This window comes from Sphaeramia orbicularis, chromosome 21, assembly GCF_902148855.1.
Source record: "Sphaeramia orbicularis chromosome 21, fSphaOr1.1, whole genome shotgun sequence".
Lineage (NCBI taxonomy): Eukaryota > Metazoa > Chordata > Actinopteri > Kurtiformes > Apogonidae > Sphaeramia > Sphaeramia orbicularis.
The window spans coordinates 11,132,418-11,157,522 of NC_043977.1; the positions used below are offsets into that span (position 1 = coordinate 11,132,418).

Consider the following 25,105-nt stretch of genomic DNA (forward strand, 5'->3'; position numbering starts at 1 on the left):
GCAAAACAACAACATGGTCGGTCAAGGAGGTTGAGACAGTTCTGTCCTTGGTTGATGAAAAGATTCAGCATGAGCTGACGGGACAACACGCAACAAGCAAGTTTATCAGCAACTCTCTGAGCAGACGTCACGGAAATTACGCGCTGCAACGCTATGATGTCCAGGTACTCTAAAGTTGGTAGTATCCTGTAATGGAAACAGTCTCCAGGAATAGTATCTGGTACCCGAGGCAAGTCGAACTGGTACCATGTAGTGGAAACGTGGCATTAGTGCAACAAGTTCGATCACTTCTGCCTAGAAATGATTTGCAGCACTTTATTTCATCAGTTTTTAATTCAGTTGTTCTTTCTTCCACTGATGAACAAAAAAAGGTGATCTCTGAGTTTTTTCAAACAGTTTTTTAACTGTTGAAGACAAAAATGGACAAGTGAGAGTTAATGAGTTAATGCTTTGGTCGTTTTCCAATAACACAGATAATCAGTTAATATTTACATTTATCTGCACATTAAAATATTCAACAACTGATTTTATAAAAGTTAAGATGTATAATCTCTATAAACAGTAGTAAAATCTCCTTTAAATGTATAAGAACATTTAACAAGCCTTATTCACGTGTTTATGACATTTTTACATCATATTTTCTCTTATTTATAATTATTTTGCATTTAAAGTTAATACTTAACAATGTTTTTCACCTTTATATGTATTCACCTCAAATTTGAATATGATCAGTGTGTGATTTGACTTTGTGTAAAATGTGTTTGTGTTTGTCTTTTCTACTCTTTGTACTGTTTTTTATAAATACTGTTGTGTCCATACAGACCTGGGAGGTCTGATCCACGTTTGATTCATGGATTAGTCTTTAGTTCTACATGATAAAGCCAACGGATCCTCATCCTGACCCAGAACATCTTCAGTATTCCACAATTTGAATCTTTTGGTTTAATGGATCATTGAACTCAACACCGTTGGTTTCTGATAAATAAGAATAAGAGAAAATTAACAACAAAAAACTAGTAAACTCAACAAAATGAAAAAAAACAAAAACAAAAAAACACACAGAAGACATAAACTTGTAAGGAATTTAGAGTTCTTGTGTAATTAAAACTGTTTTATTAAAAACATCAGATAAATATCAGCCATTATTCACATCTTGTAAAATGAGTGAATCTGGGGAAGTGCTGCGTTCACAACATATTCTTACCACGTTTCCACGTATCCAGTATCGGTATAAACACATATTTTCTCCTGTTTTTTTCCTTCCATTTAACTCAGGTTTAAGTCCAGGTTTAAAACCATTATTTCTAAAGTCTGTCCAAAGTGTAGATTTAGTTTGAATCTGTTTCTTTTCTTGTGTTTGTTCAGGGTTAAATAGTTTTAGGATCCAAACGTCACAGTATGAGACAAAACCATCATGGTCGTGTGACCTTTGTTAGTTGTAACACTGACCACATGATGGCGCTGTACGGTTTATTAAAGCAGAATCGTCTCAGGTTGGAACGACAGAGGGTTTACTATCTGCTAAACTGACAGTTGTGAATTTTATCCCTTTAAAATCCTTTCTCTACTGTGTGTAGTTATTGTAAAAACCTTCAGAAGGAAGTGGAACATGTTTGTATTTTAACGCTCATACTCTGTATTTGTGTTTTCATTTATAATATTTCAGATATTTCAGATGATGCAGACTCTGCCACGGCTCCATGTGTAAATATTAGATAAGATGTGTGTCCGTTGTGTCATTGTGAAGTTTGTGAATTTCCCTGTGTGTTGGTAATAATCTGCTGTATCTTGTATTTGACTCTTTATGTCCAACAGTATGTGGACGCTGGATGTTTTCCACTTTACTGCAGCCTCTCCACCGCTGCTTTAGGAAGATTTTAGACATTTATGTGGTTAATTCTGTCATTTGGAAAGAGATACTGTCCTCATACTTTTGGTCGTACGCTGTCGTCATGACTGTATAGTGTATATATTGTGAATAGACTCGTACATTTACCATCATAATGACACATGGACAGAGATAAACGTCATGTCTGTAAATGAATCTTTGTAAAACCTGCCGTTTGTCCATTCAAGACATTTACAGGTGAAACATGCCCCACAGCTTTGGAAATAGGATTGAATATGGCCGGAAATGTTAATACTGATAAATATCAAATAATTGTTTCTGTACTGTTTAAAGCAGATGTGTCAAACATACAGCCCGCGGGCCAAAACCAGCCCGCTAAAGGGCCGATCTGGATGCAAAAATGACACTGAAGATGAAAATGGTCAAAGGTGTTGAAGTGATTTTAGTTCAGGTTAAACATTCAGACTGAAGTAAAACAATAAAATAATAATTTATCCTGTAACTAATAACAACTGCAAATTTTCTTCTTCATTTAATGTGAAAAAATTTAATTACTTTATGAAAATATTTACATTTACAAACTGTCCTTTGACAATGAAATGTGAATAACTTGAACGAATATGAACAACCTGAAAAAGTATAATTGTACCAATATTCTGTCTGTTATTAAATGTGAGACATAATATTGTTGTAATTACACTTATTTTTCTGAAGAAGTTTCAGGTTCATGTTTTTCAGGTTATTCCCAACTTTTTTGTTGGAATAGTTGGTAAATGTAAATAATTTCATAGTTTAATTTTACTTTTTTTGCACTAAAACAAAGAGAAAACATTTGTAGTAGTCATTAATTATGGGTTATTTTGTTATTATTTTACTGGTCTGACCTGTTTTAGATCATATTGGACTGATTTTGGAACCTGAACTAACATGGTTTAAATTCTGAATTCTGATGTTGAATCCAGAAGAACAAACATTGGTTTTACTAATGTGAGCTGGACCAGAACAGTGTCCTCAAACGGCCACTAGAGGCCTCCAGAGTCCAGTCTTGTCTTCATCCTTATTCTCTTCATCCTGTAAATTCAACAGGTGCTGTACATGACTCCACTTCAGTATGGGACCAAACACCCCCACCGTCCTCTGTTCAAAGCTCCGCCCTATTCTCAACCCTCACTACGCATGTTCAAACCACGGCTTCAGTACACACTCTGTAACCAAAATATATCATTCAAGTATCACATCTATCATTCAATAAAGTGCAGATCAAGTCAGTCGGTGTGATTTATTTATAATGTATTATTAAAAATTGGGTACATATAATATTGATAAAGTGGGTACTTTTACTTAAACTTTGAGTATTTGCTGTACTTTAATAATTTTTACCCTTGTAAACATCAGTGAATTCTGTACTTTTTACTGAAGTACCTTTGTCTGATTTACACCAAACATCATGTGTCCATTTTCTAAAAGGTGAAGATTTGCTTCTTCTCTCGTTAATGGGATTAATTTGAACAGACTTTTAATTTAAGATTATAGATATAGACAAAAAATTACAGTATTTTCACAGAGTGTATTACTTGACTTGAGAATCTCCTTCCATCTTCTACCACTGGTTCCAGGTATGGTTGGTTTCTGTGATTTTAAAAGAGGGGAAGAATAGAGCCTTCACATTGTTTTTTTTTTTTTTTTTTTAATTGCTATCCTTTAATACAATAACAATCAGCATCAATGCTGTTTGGCCAACTAGACTAATAGTCAAATGGAGGCAACAATAAAGTGGTAAATGTAAATATATGAATCACTGAACCTGATACAATATTAAATAGTTTCCTTGAAACTGGTTTCAAATTTTAAAAAGTCATGTTGTCAATCACATCTCAACTTTGCATGAAATACTCTCCTGGATAAACTTGTGTTGAATATTTTCAGAAGAGTTCATTACAGTCAGTAGCTTTTTGTCTGATTTGAAATTATATATAACAAGTGAAACGAAAGGGGAAAATTACAAATGTCTGACAGAGGAAGTGCATTAAATAAATAAGTAAAAAAAATAAAACAATATTGAATATTGTTTAAAATTCAGTGTTTTTATTTATTTACTTTTAAGTATACGTATATTGTGTGTGTGCGTGTGTGTGTGCGTGTGTGTATTTCAGGTAAGCGTTTGTCGATAACCGGTATACCCGGTTCCATTTATTTTTTAATGATTTCCGTGAATAACACTTTCCAGCTTAAGGATGAATTAATTTGCATGATTAACATATTCATATTTTGTAATAATCAACGCTGTATGCGTATTGTAAGTATTGTAAAACGCAGAAAACTATTAAATCTGTAATAAATTCAACAGAGTTTAGATATACCAAACGACGGTGTTCTCAGAGGGTCAAAACACACTACATAGACTTTCCATTGTGGTGAAAAAAAGCGAACCACTTTTGCGGAAGAGGAAGGAGGAGTTAACTGAAGACGAGGTCCAGTTAACTCATTTTCATTTTCACTGGTTTTATATGTAGTCCGAGCGCAGACAAAGAGAGTTTATAACCACCTAAATGTGTGAAACATCTTTATAAAGGCTTTTATTGATGTATACGGACGAGAGCAAGTCGATTAGCAGTGATGGGCAAGCTACTTGGAAAATGTAGTGAGCTAAGCTACCAGTTCCTCTGCCATAAATGAAGCTTTACTTCACAGAAGCACCACCCAGTCAAATGTAGCAAGCTAAGTTACACAAACAATGCAGAAGTAGCTCACTACATGTGAAGCTACTTTAAGTTGCACCAACTTACATGGCGATAAACACAAGAAACTACATGTTTAAATTACCAAATACATGCAAAGTCAATTCCATTGGGTTATCAATATGCCAGAGTAACTATAATTAAAGACCAATAATTACTGGCCAGTTACTGACATCTGTAGACCAGGATGTAATTAACAATGCTCAATATGGTCCAATTGGAGTTTAAAGTCACGTGGAAGTGAGGGCAGTAAACAGAATACTTTGCATGGCTGTGCAGGCAGGGGACTCAGTAAAAACCAGGCGTTTCACCTGGGGGGGGGGCTCTACGTCCTACGTCACACACATCGTGGACATCGTGGACAGTGCGCTTTTGAGTTTATCTGATTGGGTTTGAAGTGTGGAAGAGAATAATTTATTTAAGGTGAAATATGAACAAGGAGGCATTGTCAGCTTCAGATTTAAGAACTTTATTTAAACAAATGTTCAAAAATAAGTGTAACCCTATGTTTGCCTCATGTTGAATACATTTACATTCATGCAGCTGCTTGTGTGACCAGTAAAACCTACAAACTGCTGATTAATTCAGGATCATTTTATAATAGTGAGGAAATACCACAAATGGATTTTTGGGCAAACTAAATAGAGTAGTCTGATATGTCACTATTTCTAAAACATGTTTAAAAAAGAAAGAAAGCAAAAATTGAGAGTATCCCCACTTTTCCAGGGACCATTGCACCACTGACAAACTGGCTCCTTTAGTGCAGTGTTTGTCCAGCTGGGGGTGTGAAGTCTTTCTAGGGCAGGGGTCGGAAACCCTGGTCCTACAGAGCCACTATCCTGCATGTTTTAGATGTTTCCTTCTTCCAACACACCTGATGGTCATTACCGGGCTTCTGCAGAGCGTGATGATAGGCTTATCGTTTGAATCAGGTGTGTTGGAAGAGGGACACATCTAAAACATGCAGGATAGTGGCTCTATAGGACCAGGGTTGCCGACCCCTGTTCTAAGGGGATCATGGGTTCACTCCTGGGTGTTTTTTTTTGTTCTTCAGGTGGAACTAATGTTTGATTGTTGGAGCACCCTGGACTCATTTTAGGGACATACACCAAACCATTCTACTGCCATGGTGATCTGTCACTAGACTAGATAAAGAGTTTAGGTTTGGACAAGGACTGGACTGGAAAAGACAGAAGGGACATGTTTGTGTTTTGGACCAGTTTGGACTTTAATGTTCTCAGATGTCCAATGGAAACAGGCTTACTGATCCACAGATGTTGGTCACATGTTCATCTGTGGAACCAACATGTGTTTGTTGGTTTAAAAAAAGTAGCTTTATTGTCATAGTTGTAGATAATTGCACATTTCCTATTTTTATTTGGAAAAAATATTGTCTCTGAGCAGTCTGGTTGAGTTTATTTAGCAAAAATCTAAATTATTTTTCAGAGGGAATCCGGCTGTAGTGCTCTTTACTGTGGGTTTGGCGGCTCTGAAGAGAGCCTTTGTGGTGATCATCGTCCACATACCTCAGCCAACAACCATCAGATGTTCTGCACAACACCGGCTCCCTCTGCAGTAAAGTGGACGCCTTCATCTGACAGGTGCTCCAGGTGAGACCAGGTGCGGGTCTCATCTCCAACTCCGCCATGAAAATGATGCTCCTGGTCCGCTCCATACCCTCTCTGCTGTCCGCTCACTGGTACCGCCAGCAATGACGCGGGAGGATGTCGGAGAACAGGAAGTGGGCAACGCTCCATCACTGCCCAGAGTTTGCGCAGCGTTTTACAAGAACGTGCACGACGACGTTCCAGTAAGACACGCCCACTCCGGGCGAAACGCCTGGTTCATAGTGAGTCCTGTGCAGACAGTGTGTGTTCCCTGTTCCGGACGATCTTGAGTGGTTGTGTTGCGGATAATATAATTACATTATCTAGTCTGCAAACTGCTTTTCCACTGTGTTAAGCCATATAAAAATAGCGTCTGTGGTCGTTACCACGCTACTTGATCAAAAAAAGAGTTAAGCTACTGAAACGTTACTTGATTCAGGAAATGGTGACGTTACCGCCAAGCTGTTGAAAATTGTAGTAAGTTACTAGCATCGCTACTGCCCAACACTGTCGATTAGGATGTTAATACCGAGTTAACGGGAAATAACACAGGAAGCGGCACAGTCCATAGCACAGTGTTAGCCCCGTTAGCCTGCTAACATGTAGCCAACATGGCGACCGAATGAATTGACTGGAACCTTAATGACGATTTGTCTCAAAACGAACTGGCTTCATTAAATCATTAAGAAAACTGAAGTAAACGGACAAAAAGTTGATGTTTTCTACATCATTTTTGTTAATTTCATGTATTTCACTTACTGTTTTTCATTTTATTTGTTTTGGGTATTTCATTGTGTTTTGTATTTTTTCATATTTTTTTTTTTTTTTGTGTGTGTTCAGGCCATTTCGTGGAGAAGGAGCTCTTCAAATGCAACAGACTTCCACACTGTTCCAGTGTTCTCAGACGAACATTTGGAGATGTTTAGCGATAACCTGGGAAAATGACCTTGAACTAACTTTCGTGATGTTTTTAACAGGATAGACGTGGGAGGGTCTAGAAAGACTATACCATGTGAACTAAATATGGACATTTGAGACAAGTTGTCAAATTAACTTTAAACATTTTCTATACAAATTCTAAACCATTGTTGTGTTCCCTGAAGTGTTTGAAACCCTTATTTTCATGGTCACCAGTGCCAAGCAGTGGCTGAGTGGTAAGGTTATACAATGTTATTAAAAAAATTTCTTTTTAAGAAAATAATCCAAATTTGCTAGATTGTTCCAAGTTATTAAAATGGCAGTCTAGAGGTATTTCAGTCTGTTTTAAACATTTATTCCAATCAGTCCATTGGTGCCCATGTCCTCCTAAAGTGTTTCAAATCATCACTAACTCATTCATAGGTGTTGGTGGTTGTTTGGTGTAGCTCTTTAATGTCAATCAGTCAGTCAATAAACAACACATTAACCAACAGAGACAGGTATATAGTGCTGAAATCATGCTTTATTAAATCATTAATTCATAAAACTCAAGGAGGATGAATATAGTTCTACATTAACAGATAAATTAAATCCAGTTCAGGGTAAAACAACATCCCAATAACAGCCTTTCTTTCACAGGAGGTGGAATCCCTGTGGTTCACTGACTTGGTGACAACCCTGACTTATGACAAAGTGAAATGGCTAAAAGCTACAAACACACACAATCAAACTCACAAACACATTTCTATCCTCCAAGAGATGGCGCTGCTTCTGCACAGGAGAGTCGGCGTTGACTTTGTGTTTTATGGCCAGGAGATGGTACGTTCTAAAGAAGCCAATCCATCCGTCGTGTGCCAGAAACAGCGCTCTTTATTAAATGATCTCAAAGCTCAGAGTGCAGGCCGCTCGCACTCTGAGCAGGTCATTAAAAGGTGAGATGACACAGTCAGTCTGAGCACAAGGCCTCATCGAGCTGCTTACAGGAGGGTAAATGCAAACAGCGCTCAGGGTCTTACACTCATGGTACAATTCATTAGAAACTGTAATATCCACGCAGACGCGTGTTCACAATAATAATAAGAACTTTGTCTTTCTGTTTCTTGTTCATAACGTCAACAGGGAGCCTCTCTACCTGTTGAGGCAATCTTAGACTTCAACTTATTGTTGAGGCACAGAGTTTCGTTTCTGAGTTTAACAGGGTATTCGTTCCACATGAAACTTTCTCCTGCTAAACCACATTTAGTTTCATTTTGTTTCAGTTAATATTATTGTCATAAATAACAATGCATACATTTCCCATAACCGTTAAATTCGGCTATATACATTATGTACATGTCACAGAAAAGTGGTTCAAAAAGTCATAGTTATCCAATATGGCACATTTTATAACAACTTTAGACTTTAGTCTAGTTTGGCATAAATTAATGTCAAGTTTGGTACAAAAATAGTTCATATTTACAAGAAGAGAAATCCAGATCTTTATCAAGTAGATTACTGTTGCTAATTAACTAAATAAAAAGACTCTGGATGAGGGAAGCGAGAATATAAATTCAATTTTTTTTTTTTTTTTTTTTTTACATGGACCATGAATTGACCATTGCATTGTCCTTGTGTGCCGCACAGATCCTGAGGTGTGTCCTCAGATGGAGTTGGGGTTTCAGAGAAGGGGATTAGGGTACAGGGGATTTGGGTGATACTGGAGACTTTACTCTCTGGGGCGACTTGATCGGCTCCGGAGATTTTACTCTCTGGGGCGACTTGATCGGCTCCGGAGATTTTACTCTCTGCGGCGACTTGATCGGCTCTGGAGATTTTACTCTCTGAGGGGATTTGATTGGCTCGGGCGATTTTGCAAGAGGAGATTTCACTGGTTCAGGGGATTTGACTCTCTGAGGAGATTTGATTGGCTCAGGGGACTTGGCCTCAGGTGAGGTGACTCTGGCGACCAGCTTCTCCTTGGACTCAGACTTGCGGACAGTCAGAGTGAAATGGGCTTCCTGTTTGCCTCCAGTGTTTTCCACCACCAGAGTGTAGCTGCCTCCATCTGACATCTCAACTGCAACAATGTCGAGGGAGGAACTGGACCGAGTTGAGACAATGTGATGTCGGGCAGAGGAACCAACTGGAGTTCCTTCGTGCATCCAGACAATTAAAGGTGATGGTTCACCCTCCACATCACACTCAAATCTGGCACTGCCACCCTCGTCTACAGTCAGAGAATGTGGTTTGGTCAAAATTTTAGCAGGAACACTTGGCCTCTCCTTTGCTTTCTCAACAACTACAGTGGTTGTTTCTTGAACTGATTCCTTCACGGTTGTTTTTGATGAGGAGACATGGTACACTTCAGTTCTGGTCATCTCTGGCAGATGGGAGGATGGAGGTTCTTCATCTTTGCGGAGAGAAGAGAAGGCAGCATATTCTGCTCCAGCTACATCCAATGTGGCATAATCAGAAGTCTCTCCTTTAGCGTTCTTTGCAACGACACGGTAAGTGCCAGAATCTTCAGTCACACAGTTATTGATCTGTAGAGTCAACACTCCACTGATGTTGGTCATCTGATATTTGCTGCTCTGTTGAATTTCTTTTCCATTGTGGAACCACTTCACTGCAGGTTCTGGTTTGGCCTGGATGTTCAGGGTGAATTTGGTGTTAGAGCCATAAGGTACACGGTGAGATCGCATCCTGATGGTGATGCGTGGGGCATGGTCAAGGCTAAATGGAATCTGAGTCACCACCTCCACCTTTCTCTCCACAGATCTCCTCTCAACTCTCAGAGCCTGCTTTCTCTCCTCATACCGAGAAGCGTAGTCCACCTTTGAATAAGACACCTCTGTCTTTGCCTTTTCTGAAGTAGCTGATCTCTCAGGTTCAGGCATGGGGAGCTTCTTAATTGGTTTAGGAATATATTCTGAAGTATGAGCTGTTAGGTGCTCAGACTGTACATCTTCAGAATATGTTGCTACTGCAACAGTTTTTTCTTTCTTGGAGATCCGAGTCTTCTCCTCAAACTCCATGTGTTTGAGTTGACTTTTGTAAGTGGCAATTCTCTGGGAGGTCGTGTGTGGACGCAGCAGCTCCTGATCTTCTCTTTCCTCATACACCCTCTGCTTTTCTCTTGGAGGTTTGTATGTGGCCTTATCATGACGCTGGCGCAGATCAACGAAACTTGGGCCAGCTTCATATTTCGATGGCATTCGGTAGGAGTCATATCTGTGGACATCTTCTCCTTCTTCATCATCACTGTATGCCCGTCTTGGTGATGAGGGACGCAGTGCAGACAGCTCAAAACGAACAGGGCTTAGACTCGGCGGTGAAGCAGAATACCCAAGTGCCAGCTCATCTTCCAGACGAAGCCTCTCCTCCTCAGTTCTCTTCATGGACAGGTAGTCTTTCACTGGTAGCAGCAGCTCCTCATCTGATAGGTCGCCCAGAGACCTCCTTCTGATCCTGTGGTAGGCGTCCATTTCAGGAGAAGGAGTGCGGTGCCTTGCAGGCCTCACTGTTTCTAAATCATCTTGAGTCATGGCTGAAAAGCGCCACTTCGGTTTGTATTGGTCCTTGATTCTGATTGGCACTTCATAGAACTGCTCCCATCTGGAAAGGCGAATTCGCTTCATCCTCTTCTGCTTGATTTTGTCCATGGGCTCAGGGAACTCATACTGATCACGCAGCTTCTTGTACCATTTCATGTCAGAAAGGGGCTTGAAATGTTTGATCTCCACGTCTTCCTCCAGAACAGCAGGGTTGACGACACGAGGAGTGGGCACAACATATGGCATACGCAGCCTCTTTTCTTCTGCCCGCTTCTTCTTCTCCTCCTGCTCTTTCTGGATTTCAGCTTCAGTCTTCTCACCTTTCTTAGTTGTCACAGCAGGTTTGAACATGGTGGCCGCCTCTCTCACAGCTTGTACTGCTACAGGTGGGAGTGGCATGATAACAGTGCCAGTCATAATCTGATGGATCCTTACTTTTTTGTCCATTTCTTCCTTTCCAGCCACTTGTTTCTCTTTTTCACTGGTCTCATACTCCTTCTTCACATGGGTGACACGCTCTACTTTGAGTGTAGCCTGACAGCTGGCAGATCCAGCCGAATTGGTCGCTGTCACTCTGTAGATACCAGAGTCTTCAGGTAGAGTGTCTCTTATATGAAGAATGAAGTAATCCAGGCCCTCATGGACAACTTCGACTGATGGTCCAAAGGCTAATGGAGTGCCATCTTTCTCCCACTTCAGTGTGGGATGGCCAGACACTCTGATCTCAAAGCGTACATTCTGGCCCTCCCTACACTCAACATTTGCAAGCAGGCGTTTGAACATTGGCCTGAGAGTCAAGTCTGCTGGTTTAGGTCTGGGAACAACAGTAAGACGAGCTTTGCAGCTGTCATCACCATACCTGTTCCGGGCCACCACGCTATATTCAGCATCATCTTCATCATCAACGCTGTGGATGATGAGCTGATATAAGCCTTTGTCAGTGATGAAAGTGTATTTCCTGTCATCATGTCCAGGGATGAGCTTCTGTCCAGATTTGTGCCAAATGACACGAGGCTCAGGGTGGACAGTGATGGTGACACCGAAGCGTACATCCTCACCTTTGTAGGCTGTGTGGTTAACCAACGGAAGAGTGAACTCAGGAGGCTTCTGGAGCATTCTGGCAGTGTCAACTCTACGCTTTGTTTTCTTCACCACGCGAGTAGTGAAGAAGTCACGATAAGATCTAACACCATTAATGAAAGCTCTGCATAGGCGCTGTCTTCACCATACTCATTGACAACCTTGCATCTGTAAGTGCCATCATCAGCTCTTGTAGTCTTATTAATGGTGATCACAGCCAGACCGTCTTCGTATTCCATTTCATATTTGTCACCAGCTTCCAGCTGTCTGACACCACAGTACCATGTAACTTCAGTAGTACTGTCATAGTTGTCAATGTTGCAGATGAATTTCACACTGTCACCCTCGTTCACAACTGCGTGGCTGATCTGGCCTGCAAGAGGACCGTGTTCAAATGGAGCGATCTTCACTTTGGCGACAAACACACCACGCTGTGTCCTGATGGAGCCACCACTCGCCACACGGGCTGCAGAGACCACAGTGCTCCATTCCTTCCTAGACATGGTCTGATAGTATCTCTTGTGCCTACCATTTGGTATTGCTCTGGTGCTGAGCTCCCCTTCAGGCTTAGTCAGCCAAGGATGAGCCAAAGCTTCAGCAGCCGTCATACGGTGCTTGCGCTCCTTTGTGATCAGGCGATCAGTGAAATCTAATGCATCAACACTGACCTGCTTGAAGGACTCATCATCATAGCTGTACACCGCACCGGAAATGTTGTCAATCATCTGCTGGTTAGTTTCAGCTGTGAATGGATTAAGTCCACTAAGAAGCACATAGGCAAGCACACCAACCGACCACATGTCAGTGACAGTGCTAACCATGTCACACTGGTGGATCTCAGGGGCAGCGTACTCAGCAGTGGTATACTGAACCTTGATTTGGTCTCCAGGAGTTAGATGTCTGGCCTGGCCTAGTTCAATAATCTTCACATTGGAGCTGGTTCTGGTTGTGTAGATGATGTTTTCAGGTCTGATATCAAAGTGTCCATAGCTCTGGGTATGTAGGAACTCCAAAGCAGAGCAGACCTGCTTGATATAGTTCACAATTTCACGCTCATTCAGCTCGAACTCTGCTGTGTTGAGCCGCTCAAAGATGTCAACACCAGAAATGAAGTCATAAATCATAACCAGCTCTTCAGGACTGTCGAAAGACTCATGGAGGAGGAGGAAATTAGTGTGCTTCGCTAGATTCAGCGCAGCAATTTCCTTCTTGACTATTGCTTGATCCGCACCTCTTACTTTGATGAATTTAGCCATGTAGGTCTTCTCAGAACTGATGTTAACACAGCGGTGAATAATTCCAAACTGACCTCTGCCCAGTTCTTCTGCAATTGCATATTTGTTGTGCAGATTCTTGGACTCAGAGTGTGGTGCCTTACCCTTGGGAACACGTCCAGTATCATCAACTTCTCGGTCGTAGAGCAGAACTCTGGATTTGTCTTCCTTTGTCATGACCGGTCCAGTGGTCTCACTTGGAGCGCTCTGTCCAAACTTATTCTCAGCAATAACTCTGAACTGGTAGCTGGTTCCTCCAAACAGGTTGATGACAGTGTAGCGGGTGTCACGGGACTGAGCAACTCGTTGCCACCTCTCAGCAGTGGTTGGGCATTTTTCAATGATGTAGCTAATAACTTTGCTACCGCCATCATTTGCTGGAGTGACCCAGCTGAGTGTGACAGAGTCTCTAGAGACATCACTGGCTTTGATGCCACGTGGAGGATCAGGCACATCAGCCACATCAAGTTCAACTGTCTGCTGGTCGATGCCGAATCTGTTCTTGGCACAGACAATGTAGAAGCCGGCATCCTTCTTGTCCACTCCATTGGGGAACACCAAAGAAGTGAATGACCTAGTGACAATGACCTGGTAGTGACCGTTGCTATCAATAAGATCTTGTCCCTTCTGCCAAGTGATGACAGGATCTGGTTTGCCACTGAAGGGAATTTTGATATTGACCACCTCTCCACGCAGGGCAGGGATGGCTTCCTTGTCCTTCAGGTTCTTTGGCAGGTGAATCTTGGCAGGGATTTCAACATCCAGAGATACTGTAGCACAGATGGAGCCACCCTGGTTGGTAGCTCTGATCTGGTACACAGTGGAGTCTTCCTCATCAGCCTCAGTAATGACCAGTTGGTGGTAACCACCTTTGAACTCCTGGATCTTGATCTTCTTTCCATCAGAGTGGATCTCCTTTCCTCGTCTGAACCATTTAATCACAGGCTTGGGCTGTCCAGTGATCTTGCAGACGAGGGTAGCATTGCTCTTGTACTTGATGCTCATGTTCCTCAATTCCTCCTTGAAGGCAGGAGCACGGACCTCAACAGCTGTGGCTGGAATGATGGGAGCAGTCTCCTCGCTGTAGTCACTCTGTCCTCCAAGGTTCTCACACTTCACACGGAAGATGTACTCCACACCTTCTGTCAGACGTTTCACAGAGAACACAGTCTGTTTTATCTCGTCTGTGGTCACTGGAGTCCATTCGGTCCATTCTTTCTTGTCTTTCTTATTCTTCTTCTCAAGGCAGTAACTCTTGATCTTGGAGCCACCATCGCTGAGTGGAGGCTTCCAGGAAACCACACAGGAGTTTTGGGTAATTCCAGAAACAACTGGAGATAGAGGGGGTGATGGTTTCTCTGTGGACAGGAGGAAAGTATTTAAGTCAGGAAGACGATATATTTCCATTTTAATTGAAACATATCTAGTTTGTATTGAGACCCAAATCATAAAAAATAACTTGTTTCCATAAAGTAAAACATTTCATTTATTAATTTCTCAAAGAAGCATTAAGTAATTTCTTGTCTGAATAAAGTCCACTTTATATAAGCATGAAGATGTTGCCCTAAACTTACCCAGCTGGCTCTTGATGAGGATAGGTGCAGCAAGCTCAAGTGGCTCACTGTTGCCATAGCGATTCTGGGCATACACTCTGAAGAAGTATCCAGCGCTTTCAGTCAGGCTCGGCACGCGACAAGATGTGCCGTTGATGGATGACGACACCAGTTCCCATTCAGTATTTTCTTTATCTTCACGCTTCTCTACAATGTAGTTGGTAATCATGCAGCCTCCGTCATCTTTTGGAGGCTTCCAGCTGATGATAACAGAGTTCTTCAGGAGGGCGTCCAGGACAATGGGACCCTGAGGCATGTCAGGTTTGTCTGGAAACATATGCAATGGTTTTTTTTAATTAGTTGGGTTCAACTAAATGCAGACTTTGTTGTGCTGAGTGCAGTGTAGGTACATACCATAGATCTCCACACTGAATGCAGTGTCAGCCCTGCCGAAGTGGTTGTGTAGTCTGATCCTGTATTTGCCTCCATGCACTCTACGCTGGACATTCTTGATAACCAGGTGAGTGTAGTGCTCTGTGGTCTCGATGCTGATGTCTTCTGTGTTCTCGAGGGTCTTTGCGCCATGCAGCCACATGATCTTCGGCTCAGGGCGTCCAATGTAGACAGCATGGATACGCAAGGTGGTTCCCAGCCCAGCATAGTAGGTCTCCTTCAGTGGATAGTCTGGGTGGAAGGATGGAGCAGCCTCCAACACCAGGACACCAGCGGTTTCAGCCTCACCAGCATCATTGATGGCCTTGCAGGTGTATTCACCCTCATCCTCTTGCTGGTCAGTCATAATGGACAGGGAATGGTTGCGACCATCAGAACTCATCTCATATTTACGGGATTCAACAACCTCCTTGCCAGCATGGTACCACTTGATGTCAGGAACAGGTCTGCCAATAATCTGGCACTTCATGACAGCAGGTTGACCAAGCTTGGCAGTAACTTCATCCATCTCCTTCCTGAGACTTGGTTTGTTTTCAACTGTAAAGAAAAACAAAATAGTTCAGATGTTGTAATGAGTATTAATTTAATGTTTCACAGTCAAGTCACTGTGAAGTAAAGCTTAATGAAATTTTTTTTCAGTTTATTTACCACTTAGTTTAGTCTTGATGCATGTAGCAGTTCTACGAGGTCTGCTCATTCCTGTCTCATTTTCAGCAAACACTCGGAACTCATACAAGGTTGCCTCAGCTAGTCCAGGCATTGTAAACTCCTTGTCCTTCAGTCTCTGTTTGTTGCACTTCTTCCAGGTGCTCTCAATGGACTTCCTGTACTCCACCCAGTAGCCCAGAACCTCCTTCCCACCGTCGCACTCTGGAGGTTGCCAGCGGATTGTGATGTAGTTGTTAGTGACAGTCACGGTGTCAATCTCACCGGGTTGACTTGGTTTATCTGAGTACATGAGAAGGTTGAAATTAATGACTGTTTAAAGTCGACTTTGTTAATAAAGATCTAATCACAGAAATGGACTCACCAAATGGATCTTTGCACGTGACTGGGTCGGACAGAGGTCCAGCCTCACTATCTCCAATGTCATTGACAGCAACAATACGGAAGTGGTATTCTGCATCAGGGGTGAGTCCAGGTAGGGTAAACATGGTGGACGTGATCTTGGTCTGATAGCGGGACCAGGTCTCAGCGGAAACCTCCTTATACTCAACAAAGTATCCGGTGATGGCAGAACCACCATCATCCTTTGGTCTGGACCATGCCAGGGCCACGGAGCTCTTGGTGATGTCCATGATCTCTGGTGGGGTGCTTGAAGGCTCGGGAGGACCTGGTTTCAAGTAAAATAAAAGGATTTGAATAATTACTGAAAGTTCTTCTATCATTTGAGCATCATTTTCATAATTATTTAGTCTTTAGCACTGATTTTCACTGTGTACAAATTAACTGAGAACAGCACCAAGTACAGAAGTGTTTGATGAGAATAAAACTTAAGCACTAAAACAAAACTGAGTACAGCAAAATATCATGAAGCTAAATATAACTTTAAGGAACTTGATTTAAACTCACTACATTTAAATCCAGACCGGTTTGTCATAGAATTCAGTAGCTCTATTGTTTTAGAGTGTATTTAATCATGCATACCTCCATTTTAAGTTAAACATTCTAGGCTTGTTTTAATTTTGGGGGATATTTTTTATCTTCAATGGTTTTGTTTTATTCAACCTGTCTTTCTTTCATGCCTTACTGTGTTAATGATACTTACAGAGACGAGTCTTGGGCACCAGTGGCTGCTCAGACTTCAGAGAAGCACTAATGCCAAATGAGTTTTCAGCTGTGACCTTGAAGTGGTACTCTGTTCCCTCCCTCAGGCCCTTGACAACCAGCTGAGTCTCGGTCACTCTGGAGTCCACTGTGTACCAGGCATTTCTGGCTGCTTCTCGTCTTTCCACGATGTATCCCAGAATTTCTGAGCCACCATCATCAGTGGGTGCCTTCCAACACACTTTAACAGAGTTGGCTTGGATCTCCTCGAACACCATTGGCCCTTCTGGAGCGCTGGGGCGGCCGATGACCTTCACCTTAATCTGGGCCTTCTTCTTGCCAACCTTGTTCTCCAGCAGCAGATCATATACTCCAGTGTCACTCCTTTCAGCTCCTTTAATCACCAGCTCGCTAGTGTCCTCAGTAGAGGCAATCATGGCCTTAGCAGATATGGGACCACTATCCTTAGACCACTTGCAGGTTGGATGTGGTTTGCCTTTGATGGGCACAGAAAGTCTGACCACACCTCCTTGGCGGACCACATACACATCTTTGTACTTCAGCTCCAGATCATAATCAGGAGATTCTGGTGAACAACAAGAGGTACAAAAGAAAGTCAATTCAAGGAAATGAGTCAAAAAAAACCCTGTAAAATTCTTTGAAACAATGTGAAGTTACGTTTCATGGAAAAACATCTGTCAACAGTCTTACAACAGTGAAGCATATATGTTTCTTACCAAGCATCTCAGTGACTTTGACAGTTCCTGGCACTTCAGCAGGTTCTCCTGAGCCGCCGGCGTTACAGGCCATCACATGGAACTTGAACTCCTCTCCTTGTGGCATGTTAGTGAGCGTGTACTCACAGATCAGCGATGGTGTGGTGTTGCATTTAATCCAAGCCATGGTACCGACCTTCTGCATCTCAATGAGGTACCCATCGACTCTTGCATCGCCTTCATCATCAGGAGGACTCCAGGCCAGAGACACAGAAGACTTGGTGGTATCGGTGATCCTGGGGTTCTGAGGACATCCAGGTGGATCTGAGAGGACAAACAGAAATTGTGTTAAAACATTAAATTCTTTGATCTAGTACATGTGTAAAATTCTTCTTTGTGGTTCTTCTCTCACCAATGGGATCTGTGGCCACGGCCGGTTTGGATGGCAGACTGGGTTTGCTCATTCCTCTAGCATTGATAGCTGTGATTCTGTGTTCGTACTCCAGACCCTCGATCAGCTCAGTTGATCTGTACCTTGTCATGGTGATTGGATTCTTGTTGGCACGGACCCATCGGTCAGATCGGACTTCTTTGCGCTCGATGATGTATCCAGAAACCTCCAGACCTCCATCTTCATCTGGTGGATTCCAGGCAACGGTCATGCCATCACGAGAAACATCGAAGATGGTTGGTCTACCAGGAGGTCCAGGCACATCTGTGAATGATGGAAATTTGTCATTGTACTGAAAATATCATCAGCTAAATGCTTCTTTGGACATTAAAAAGGAACTCAGACATTTGTAATTTGTTGATTGTATGATCATTTGAATCCTCTGTGTACAGTCACAGAAAGAAAAAAATTCAAACTCAAACCACATGAGTTCTGAACATTATACTTGAAAATTCAATAAAATTTAGCCTATTGTTCCAGAGTTATATATCAAATGTATGAGACAAACAAGTATTTTTTGACTGTATGCCGAAGTGTCTAAGAATGACATGATTTTGGGAAGAAGTTGGACTGTAGGAGATTTTGTCAGTCCATTTAGCTGGAAAAAGAGTCTGTCCTTGGCAACTGTGATAAAACCAAGAACTGATTTTGTAGACAAGTGTTAGTATAATAAAGCTGTGTCTTACTCTTCAGGCTTCTGCAGGTGACAACCTCGGACTGCAAGAACTCTCCAGTGCCATAACGGTTGACTGCAGCTGCACGGAAGACATATTCATCTCCCTCGATCAGGTTCACAAACTTGAAAAGTGGCCGGCTGACGGCATCGGAGACTGGGACCCAGCCGGGTCGGTGGGCATCACGTTGCTCCACCACATAGCCACTGATCGGAGCTCCTCCATCCCTGACTGGTGGGTTCCAGCTGCAGGTGACGGAGGTTGCATCGACCTCATCAAAGTTAATGGGACCCTCTGGTTCATCAGGTTTGGCTGTGTGGGGAGAGCATACCAGATTATAATCCTATTTGCATTAAATAAACACAGGAATAGCACTGTTCATACTAACGTAAAAAGAATATTATTTAAAATCATTTGATGCTGTCAATCATCACATTTTCCTGAAAAATGTTACTAATTTCAGCTATCATTTTGTGTGGTTATGAAACATATCTAATCTCATTTTCTTTAGTCTTTCTTTAGATAAAATAATTTTTTATTAGTCACCACACAAGGGATACCAGCAAAGAGTGAGATGTGATAAATAACAGAAACATAAAGACTGATATGGAATATATGAGGAGCAATATAAAAAATATCTTAATGAATAATAAAAAGAAGAGTGAAAACCATCAACATTGAACACATTGGAGTATGTATTATTATCACATAAATAAATATTGAACCAAACAATGTTGGATATTTATTATAAAAATTACATATTCCATTATATACTTAATTATACATTTCAATACTAATAATTCATTATACTTTAATTTACTTAAAACAGGCAGCAGAAACAGTGCCATAAACATTAGATCTGTGTCTCTGAAGTGAAACATAAATCTCCTCCCACACCAAATTAAAAAAAGTCAATTTAAAGATGTAAAATATGCTTCCCGTTTTGATTAATTGATTAATCAATTATTTGTTGACATCCCTTGTGTAAATACTCAAATTGTCTCATGTGCTGATGACATCATAGTATTTATGTAAGATTAAAACCTTATATAAACTCAAAACTTTCTGAATTTAACTCTTCACACATTTGGGTGAATTCTAATCCATAGACGTGATAGAAACATAGTGTGTATTATTTTGATTTATTTACATTTGAATCTGTATCTGACCCTATTCATCATATAAATAACACACTAAACACAAACATTTCAAACCTTAGAGCACTATCTGACGACACATTAAATTAACATTAAATTCACTGATTTGTGCATTAATAAAAATGAAAGTGTTTCCTTACAGAGTACGATGACCTTGATGGTCTCTGTGATGACACCAACAATGTTCTTCACCTCCAGCGTGTAGTCACCGGTGTCATCAATGGTTGTGTCCGACACAGTCAGTTTGGAGAACTTGCCAGTGCTCTTTACCTTCACACGGTCAGTAAACTTGATCTTGTTGCCACCAAAGAGCCAGGAGCAGACAGGAGGGGGTCTGCCGATGATGGGCAGGTCCAGCTCCAGAGTCTTTCCGGCCAGGATGCTGACAGCCTTCTGAGGAATGCTTGAGAAATCCACTATAGGCATCACTACAAGAGGAAGACACATTGGAAGCAAAACATTAAAGACCAACTGGAAAAAATGAAATATATTTACAACTTCAGCCAAAGATGATGCTGAAATTATGCTAATGTGTAGAAGTAAAGGAGAAAGTTTAGAGGAATGTTGTGTCTATTTGTGGAAACTCAGTGGGAGATGGGTAAAATTAAAGGAGAGCCTCAGCATCATAGAGGTCTTGGATGTAAGTGAAACAGGGAAATGACCTTCTCATGTGTAGGCTGGAGGTGAAGTAAAGTCCTACCTCTCTGTTCCTGGACTGTAACAGCTGTAACCAGCTCTTTGGGTTCGCTGGCTCCTCGGCTGTTGATGGCTCTGATTCTGAACAGGTACTGCTCATTCTCATTCAGCTTCTCGATGGTATGCTCAAAGTCTGTAAGTTTCAGGGTGGCCACCTTCATCCACTTGTCAGTGCCAAACTTGCAGGCCTCAATAACGTAGCCGGTCAGCCTGCTGCCACCGTCGTGTTCAGGTTTCTCCCAGCCCAGACTGACAGTGCTCTTGGTGACGTCGATAACCTCCAATTTGTGTGGTGGCAGAGGAACCTCGCAGACCAGGACCACGTCCGGAGTCTCGCAGGGCTCACCAACACCATAGATGTTCTCAGGAAGGACTCTAAAGTAGTATAGCATGCCTTCCATCAGGTTGTCGATCTTGTAGGAAGTTTTGCTGCACTTGGCAGTGACAGTCTTGTAGGCCCTCATGGAGGCCTCACGTCTCTCAATGACATAGTTGTTGACAGGAGCACCGCCGTCCACAGTTGGGGGTTCCCAAGATATAGTGGCAGAGTCCTTAGTCAGCTCCTTCATCTGGATTGGTCCAGTTGGTCCAGGTGTGTCTAATAAGAGAAAAACATTTTTATGGTTAAAATATCACAATGAAAAATTCAAGTGATGTACAGTACATGGTTTAACCACAAGACTAATCCTCTTAAACTCACCATAGACCTTAACAAGGATGTTGACCTCCTGCTTGCCAGCAGCGTTCTCAGCCACGAGAGTGTACTTTCCAGCATCATATCGGTGGACCTTGTCAATGATCAGTGTGGTGGAAGAGCTGGTGACCTCAATGAAGCCTCTGTTGTTGAGGTCCACACCAGGTTTGCTCCAGGTAATGGTTGGTGCTGGACGGCCAGTAACATTAACAAAGAGACGAAGCGAACCGCCGGCACGGAGGCAGATGGTCTTCTTCAGGTCATCATGGAGCTCAAAGTCCGGAGTTTCTGGGGGAGAATGAGAGATTATTAATGTCATGATTTGAGATTGTTGGTTACTCATCTATGCATAGTGTTTTGTTTTTTTTTTAATGTTTTTTTCATTGTTTGTGATTACAAAATGTTGGATGAAGAAAAATTGCAACTTAAAAATAGCAGTTAATTATAAGGTCTCATCTTAGTGTTGTTAGTCTTGACTTTATGTGCATGTTTAGTTTATTTTCTTCTTCAGTAATACATTTTCATTCTATATTTTAACTGTTGCTTTAACAGACGTTATGTGTGTGTGTATATATATATATATATATATATATATATATATATATATATATATATATATGTATATATATATATATGATAAAATTAAATGTAACTCACCAATCCTCTCAACTGGTTCTGTCTCGGCACATGGCTCACTGAAGTCTCCAGTGCCGTTGATGTTGATTCCTGCAACTCTAAAGTAGTACTTCTTTCCAGCAGACAGTCCAGTCACGACATACTCAGTGGCTCGCAGAGTTTTCTCATGGGCTTTCGTCCACTCCTCTGCTCCGGCTTCCTGCATCTCCAGAATGTAACCCATAACATCAGCTCCGCCATCTTCCACCGGACGGGACCAGGCCAAGCTGATGCTGTCAGCATGAGTATCGATGATACGGGGGATGGAAGGAGGCGCTGGAGTGCCTGAGAAGAGAAGCAACATTCAGTGATCGAATTATATACTGATAATGTTTACATTCAGGTGATGGAGTTGAAACAATGGACACTCTATAACAGGGGTGGGCAATCCTGGTCCTCGACGGCCGGTATCCTGCATGTTTTAGATGTTTCCCTCTTCCAACACACCTGGTTCACATGATAAGCCTATCATCAAGCTCTGCAGAAGCCTGATAATGACCTTCAGGTGTGCTGGAAGAGGGAAACATCTAAAACATGCAGGATACCGGCCCTCGAGGGACCAGGATTGCCCACCCCTGCTCTATAATGACTGTAAGTGTATGTTTAACAGAAATTCAACCACGTTTATTTCCACAAAACATTTAACGTTTGTCATGTTAAATGTCATGTATGACTTTAAGCTAGATTTCTCTGCATATGATCCCCTTGTTTTCTTTCTAAATAAACTGGTTTTATTGTAGATTTACTGTTCAGACTTACATGTGGGCACTCTGCAGACTACGTAGAGTGACACCTCGCTGGCTTCACTTTCTCCGGCCTTGTTGATGGCCGTCACTCTAAACTGGTAGATGTTTCCTTCGGTGAGACCGGACACCTTCAGCGTGGTGTCCAGGTGAGCTCCATCACGGTTCACCTTCACCCAGCGTGCACTCTTCCTCTCGCGTCTCTCTACCAGGTAATGGATCAGAGGGCTGCCGCCATCACTCTCAGGCTTCAGCCATTCGATGGTTGCAAAGTCCTTTCCTGAAGCGAGGATCTCTGGAGCTCCAGGAGGAGTTGGCACAGCTGGATGAGAGGGAACTGGGGTTAGAATACCTTTTGTGTTGATTTATTTTTGTGTGCTCTATGTGCTTTTATGATTGATGTTGACTGATAACAGGTTTATTTAACTGAACTTACTGAAAGTGTTTCTGGCGACCATTGGACCTGACTGCAGATAGACTCCAGGTCCGTACTTGTTGACTCCACGGACTCTGAACAGGTACTCTGTATTCTTGAACAGTCCGGTGATGTTGCAGGTCAGCTCTTTGCACTCAGACTGCATGATGACCCAGTTCAGTCTGTTTGTGTCTCGTCTTTCTACGATGTAGTGTGATATTTCATCACCTCCATCTTCGAGAGGAGGCTTCCAGCTCAGAGTGCATGACTCCTCTGTGATCTTACTGATCTCGATGCTGCCGTCGCACACTCCAGGAGTATCTAATTAAACATCAATTAAGTATAGTTCAGAAATTTTCATATTTTCACCATTTTTGTTTTATTTTGGCTATAATGTCACTGTGGATAGACCGTAATGAGAAACCAGTCAGAACAACTTACCAAGCACTTTGACATTGACCTCAGCGGTCTTGGTTCCGCTCACGTTCCTGACGGTCAGGATGTATTTTCCAGTGTCATCTCTGTCACAGAACTTGATGATGGCCATGGCTTTGGTGGGAGTGTACTGCAGCTGATATTTCTCACACATCTCCAGCTCACGGTTGCCCTTGGACCAGGAGGCCTTTGGATCAGGTCTGCCTCCCACAGCAGCATCCAGAACCAGGTCTGAACCGGCTCTAACCATCACGGTCTCAGACAGGAGTTTGCTGTCCAGCTGGGCCTTTGGAGGCTCTGTTGGATCAAAAACAAGGACGTGGTTGATATAAAAATGTATTTAAAAAGGACTGCTATAATATAGGTGTAAAGTATGTTACTGTTTGTATGTTTCCTCTACCTCACTGTTTTCTATTCTCATTTTAAAAACTGTCAGTATTAGCAAACTTTGACAATGGTCAAGAGATAATATCACAGTTCTCAAAAGGAGGAATGGACTGATGAAAAATCTCGAAGCTCTAATAAAAATTACAACAATAATCAACTAAGATGTTTTTTAGTTTGTTTTTAGTTCAGTACAAGATGTATTTATTTATTGATATATTTAAGTTTACTTACTCCCTTTAGCTGTTTCATATAGTGACAGATAATTTCCAAGTATCTGTTTTGCTGTTTTATTTATTTACTTACCACCGAACTACTATTATATCAGTGGTAGATTGGGTAGCTGTAGTTTATCCATCTCCCAACTAAACTAAAATAATATCAGGATTTAAGTTCCCCATCATACCAAAGTCTGTCTTGCACTGCACAGATCCGGTTGACTCTGAAGGAATGCTGAACACTTGGTTGGCGTTCTTGGCGATGACTCTGAATTCATATGGTTCTCCTTCTCCCAGAGCTGTGACGGTGTAGAAATTGTCTGTGACGTTGGTGTAGTTACACTTTAACCAGCGGCCCTCTCCACTCAGGGTGTATGGCTTCCGCTCTATGATGTATCCTATGATTGGACTGCCACCGTCATTAAGAGGAGCTGACCACTTCAGGGAGACTGTGGTTCTGGTGACTTTTGTGACTTCAGGTTTACTTGGTGGATCTGAAAACCAGAATGACAGTTTTTGTCTTACGTGTAAATGCATTGGACTATGAACTCAACAGTCACTGAATGGCTTGATATTGAACTCACCGACAGGATTTTGGGCCACGGCACCTTTGGAGGCCTCGCTGGCTTTGCTGAGTCCAGCACTGTTCATGGCATAAACCCTGAACTGGTATTCCAGACCTTCAACCAGACCCTCTGCCTTGTAATAGCACTCGAAGCAGGGGATCTTGTTCTCCCGCACCCACAGTATGTTGTTCCTCTCCTTCTTCTCAATCCAGTAGCCTGTCACCTTGCTTCCTCCATCATTGTAAGGCTCCTCCCATTTTAGAGTCATTGTGTTGGCAGTGACGTTGAACACAGTGGGCTTTGTTGGTGGGCCAGGAGGTGCTGTGATTAAAAAACATACTTTTAATTAGCCCCTAAAAACAGTCCAATACGCCATAAAAACCCAGTTACAGGGATAAAGTATTTTGTAGGATAAATCAGAAACTGAACAAACTTGTGACTTCTATTTACAGTGTTCATATTCATCAGACTTAAAGTAAGGTATCACTGAAATGAATTTTAAAAAAATC

The 25,105-nt window shown here is 41.9% G+C and overlaps 1 protein-coding gene across 1 annotated transcript in view; it reads right to left on the minus strand.

Annotated features, from left to right (window-relative positions):
• Positions 1-7,617: 7,617 nt before the first annotated feature.
• Positions 7,618-25,105, minus strand: part of LOC115411946 (titin-like) — a 130,674-nt gene continuing 113,186 nt past the window's right edge. The window contains 19 exon segments of the mRNA XM_030124250.1: positions 7,618-11,847; positions 11,850-14,357; positions 14,574-14,879; positions 14,967-15,542; positions 15,654-15,953; positions 16,036-16,338; positions 16,774-17,358; positions 17,510-17,812; positions 17,901-18,203; positions 18,626-18,925; positions 19,911-20,198; positions 20,471-21,064; positions 21,167-21,448; positions 21,818-22,120; positions 22,595-22,900; positions 23,015-23,314; positions 23,435-23,725; positions 24,219-24,524; positions 24,615-24,917. Coding sequence (XP_029980110.1) covers positions 8,783-11,847; positions 11,850-14,357; positions 14,574-14,879; positions 14,967-15,542; positions 15,654-15,953; positions 16,036-16,338; positions 16,774-17,358; positions 17,510-17,812; positions 17,901-18,203; positions 18,626-18,925; positions 19,911-20,198; positions 20,471-21,064; positions 21,167-21,448; positions 21,818-22,120; positions 22,595-22,900; positions 23,015-23,314; positions 23,435-23,725; positions 24,219-24,524; positions 24,615-24,917 — 11,522 coding nt within the window. The 3' untranslated portion in view covers positions 7,618-8,782.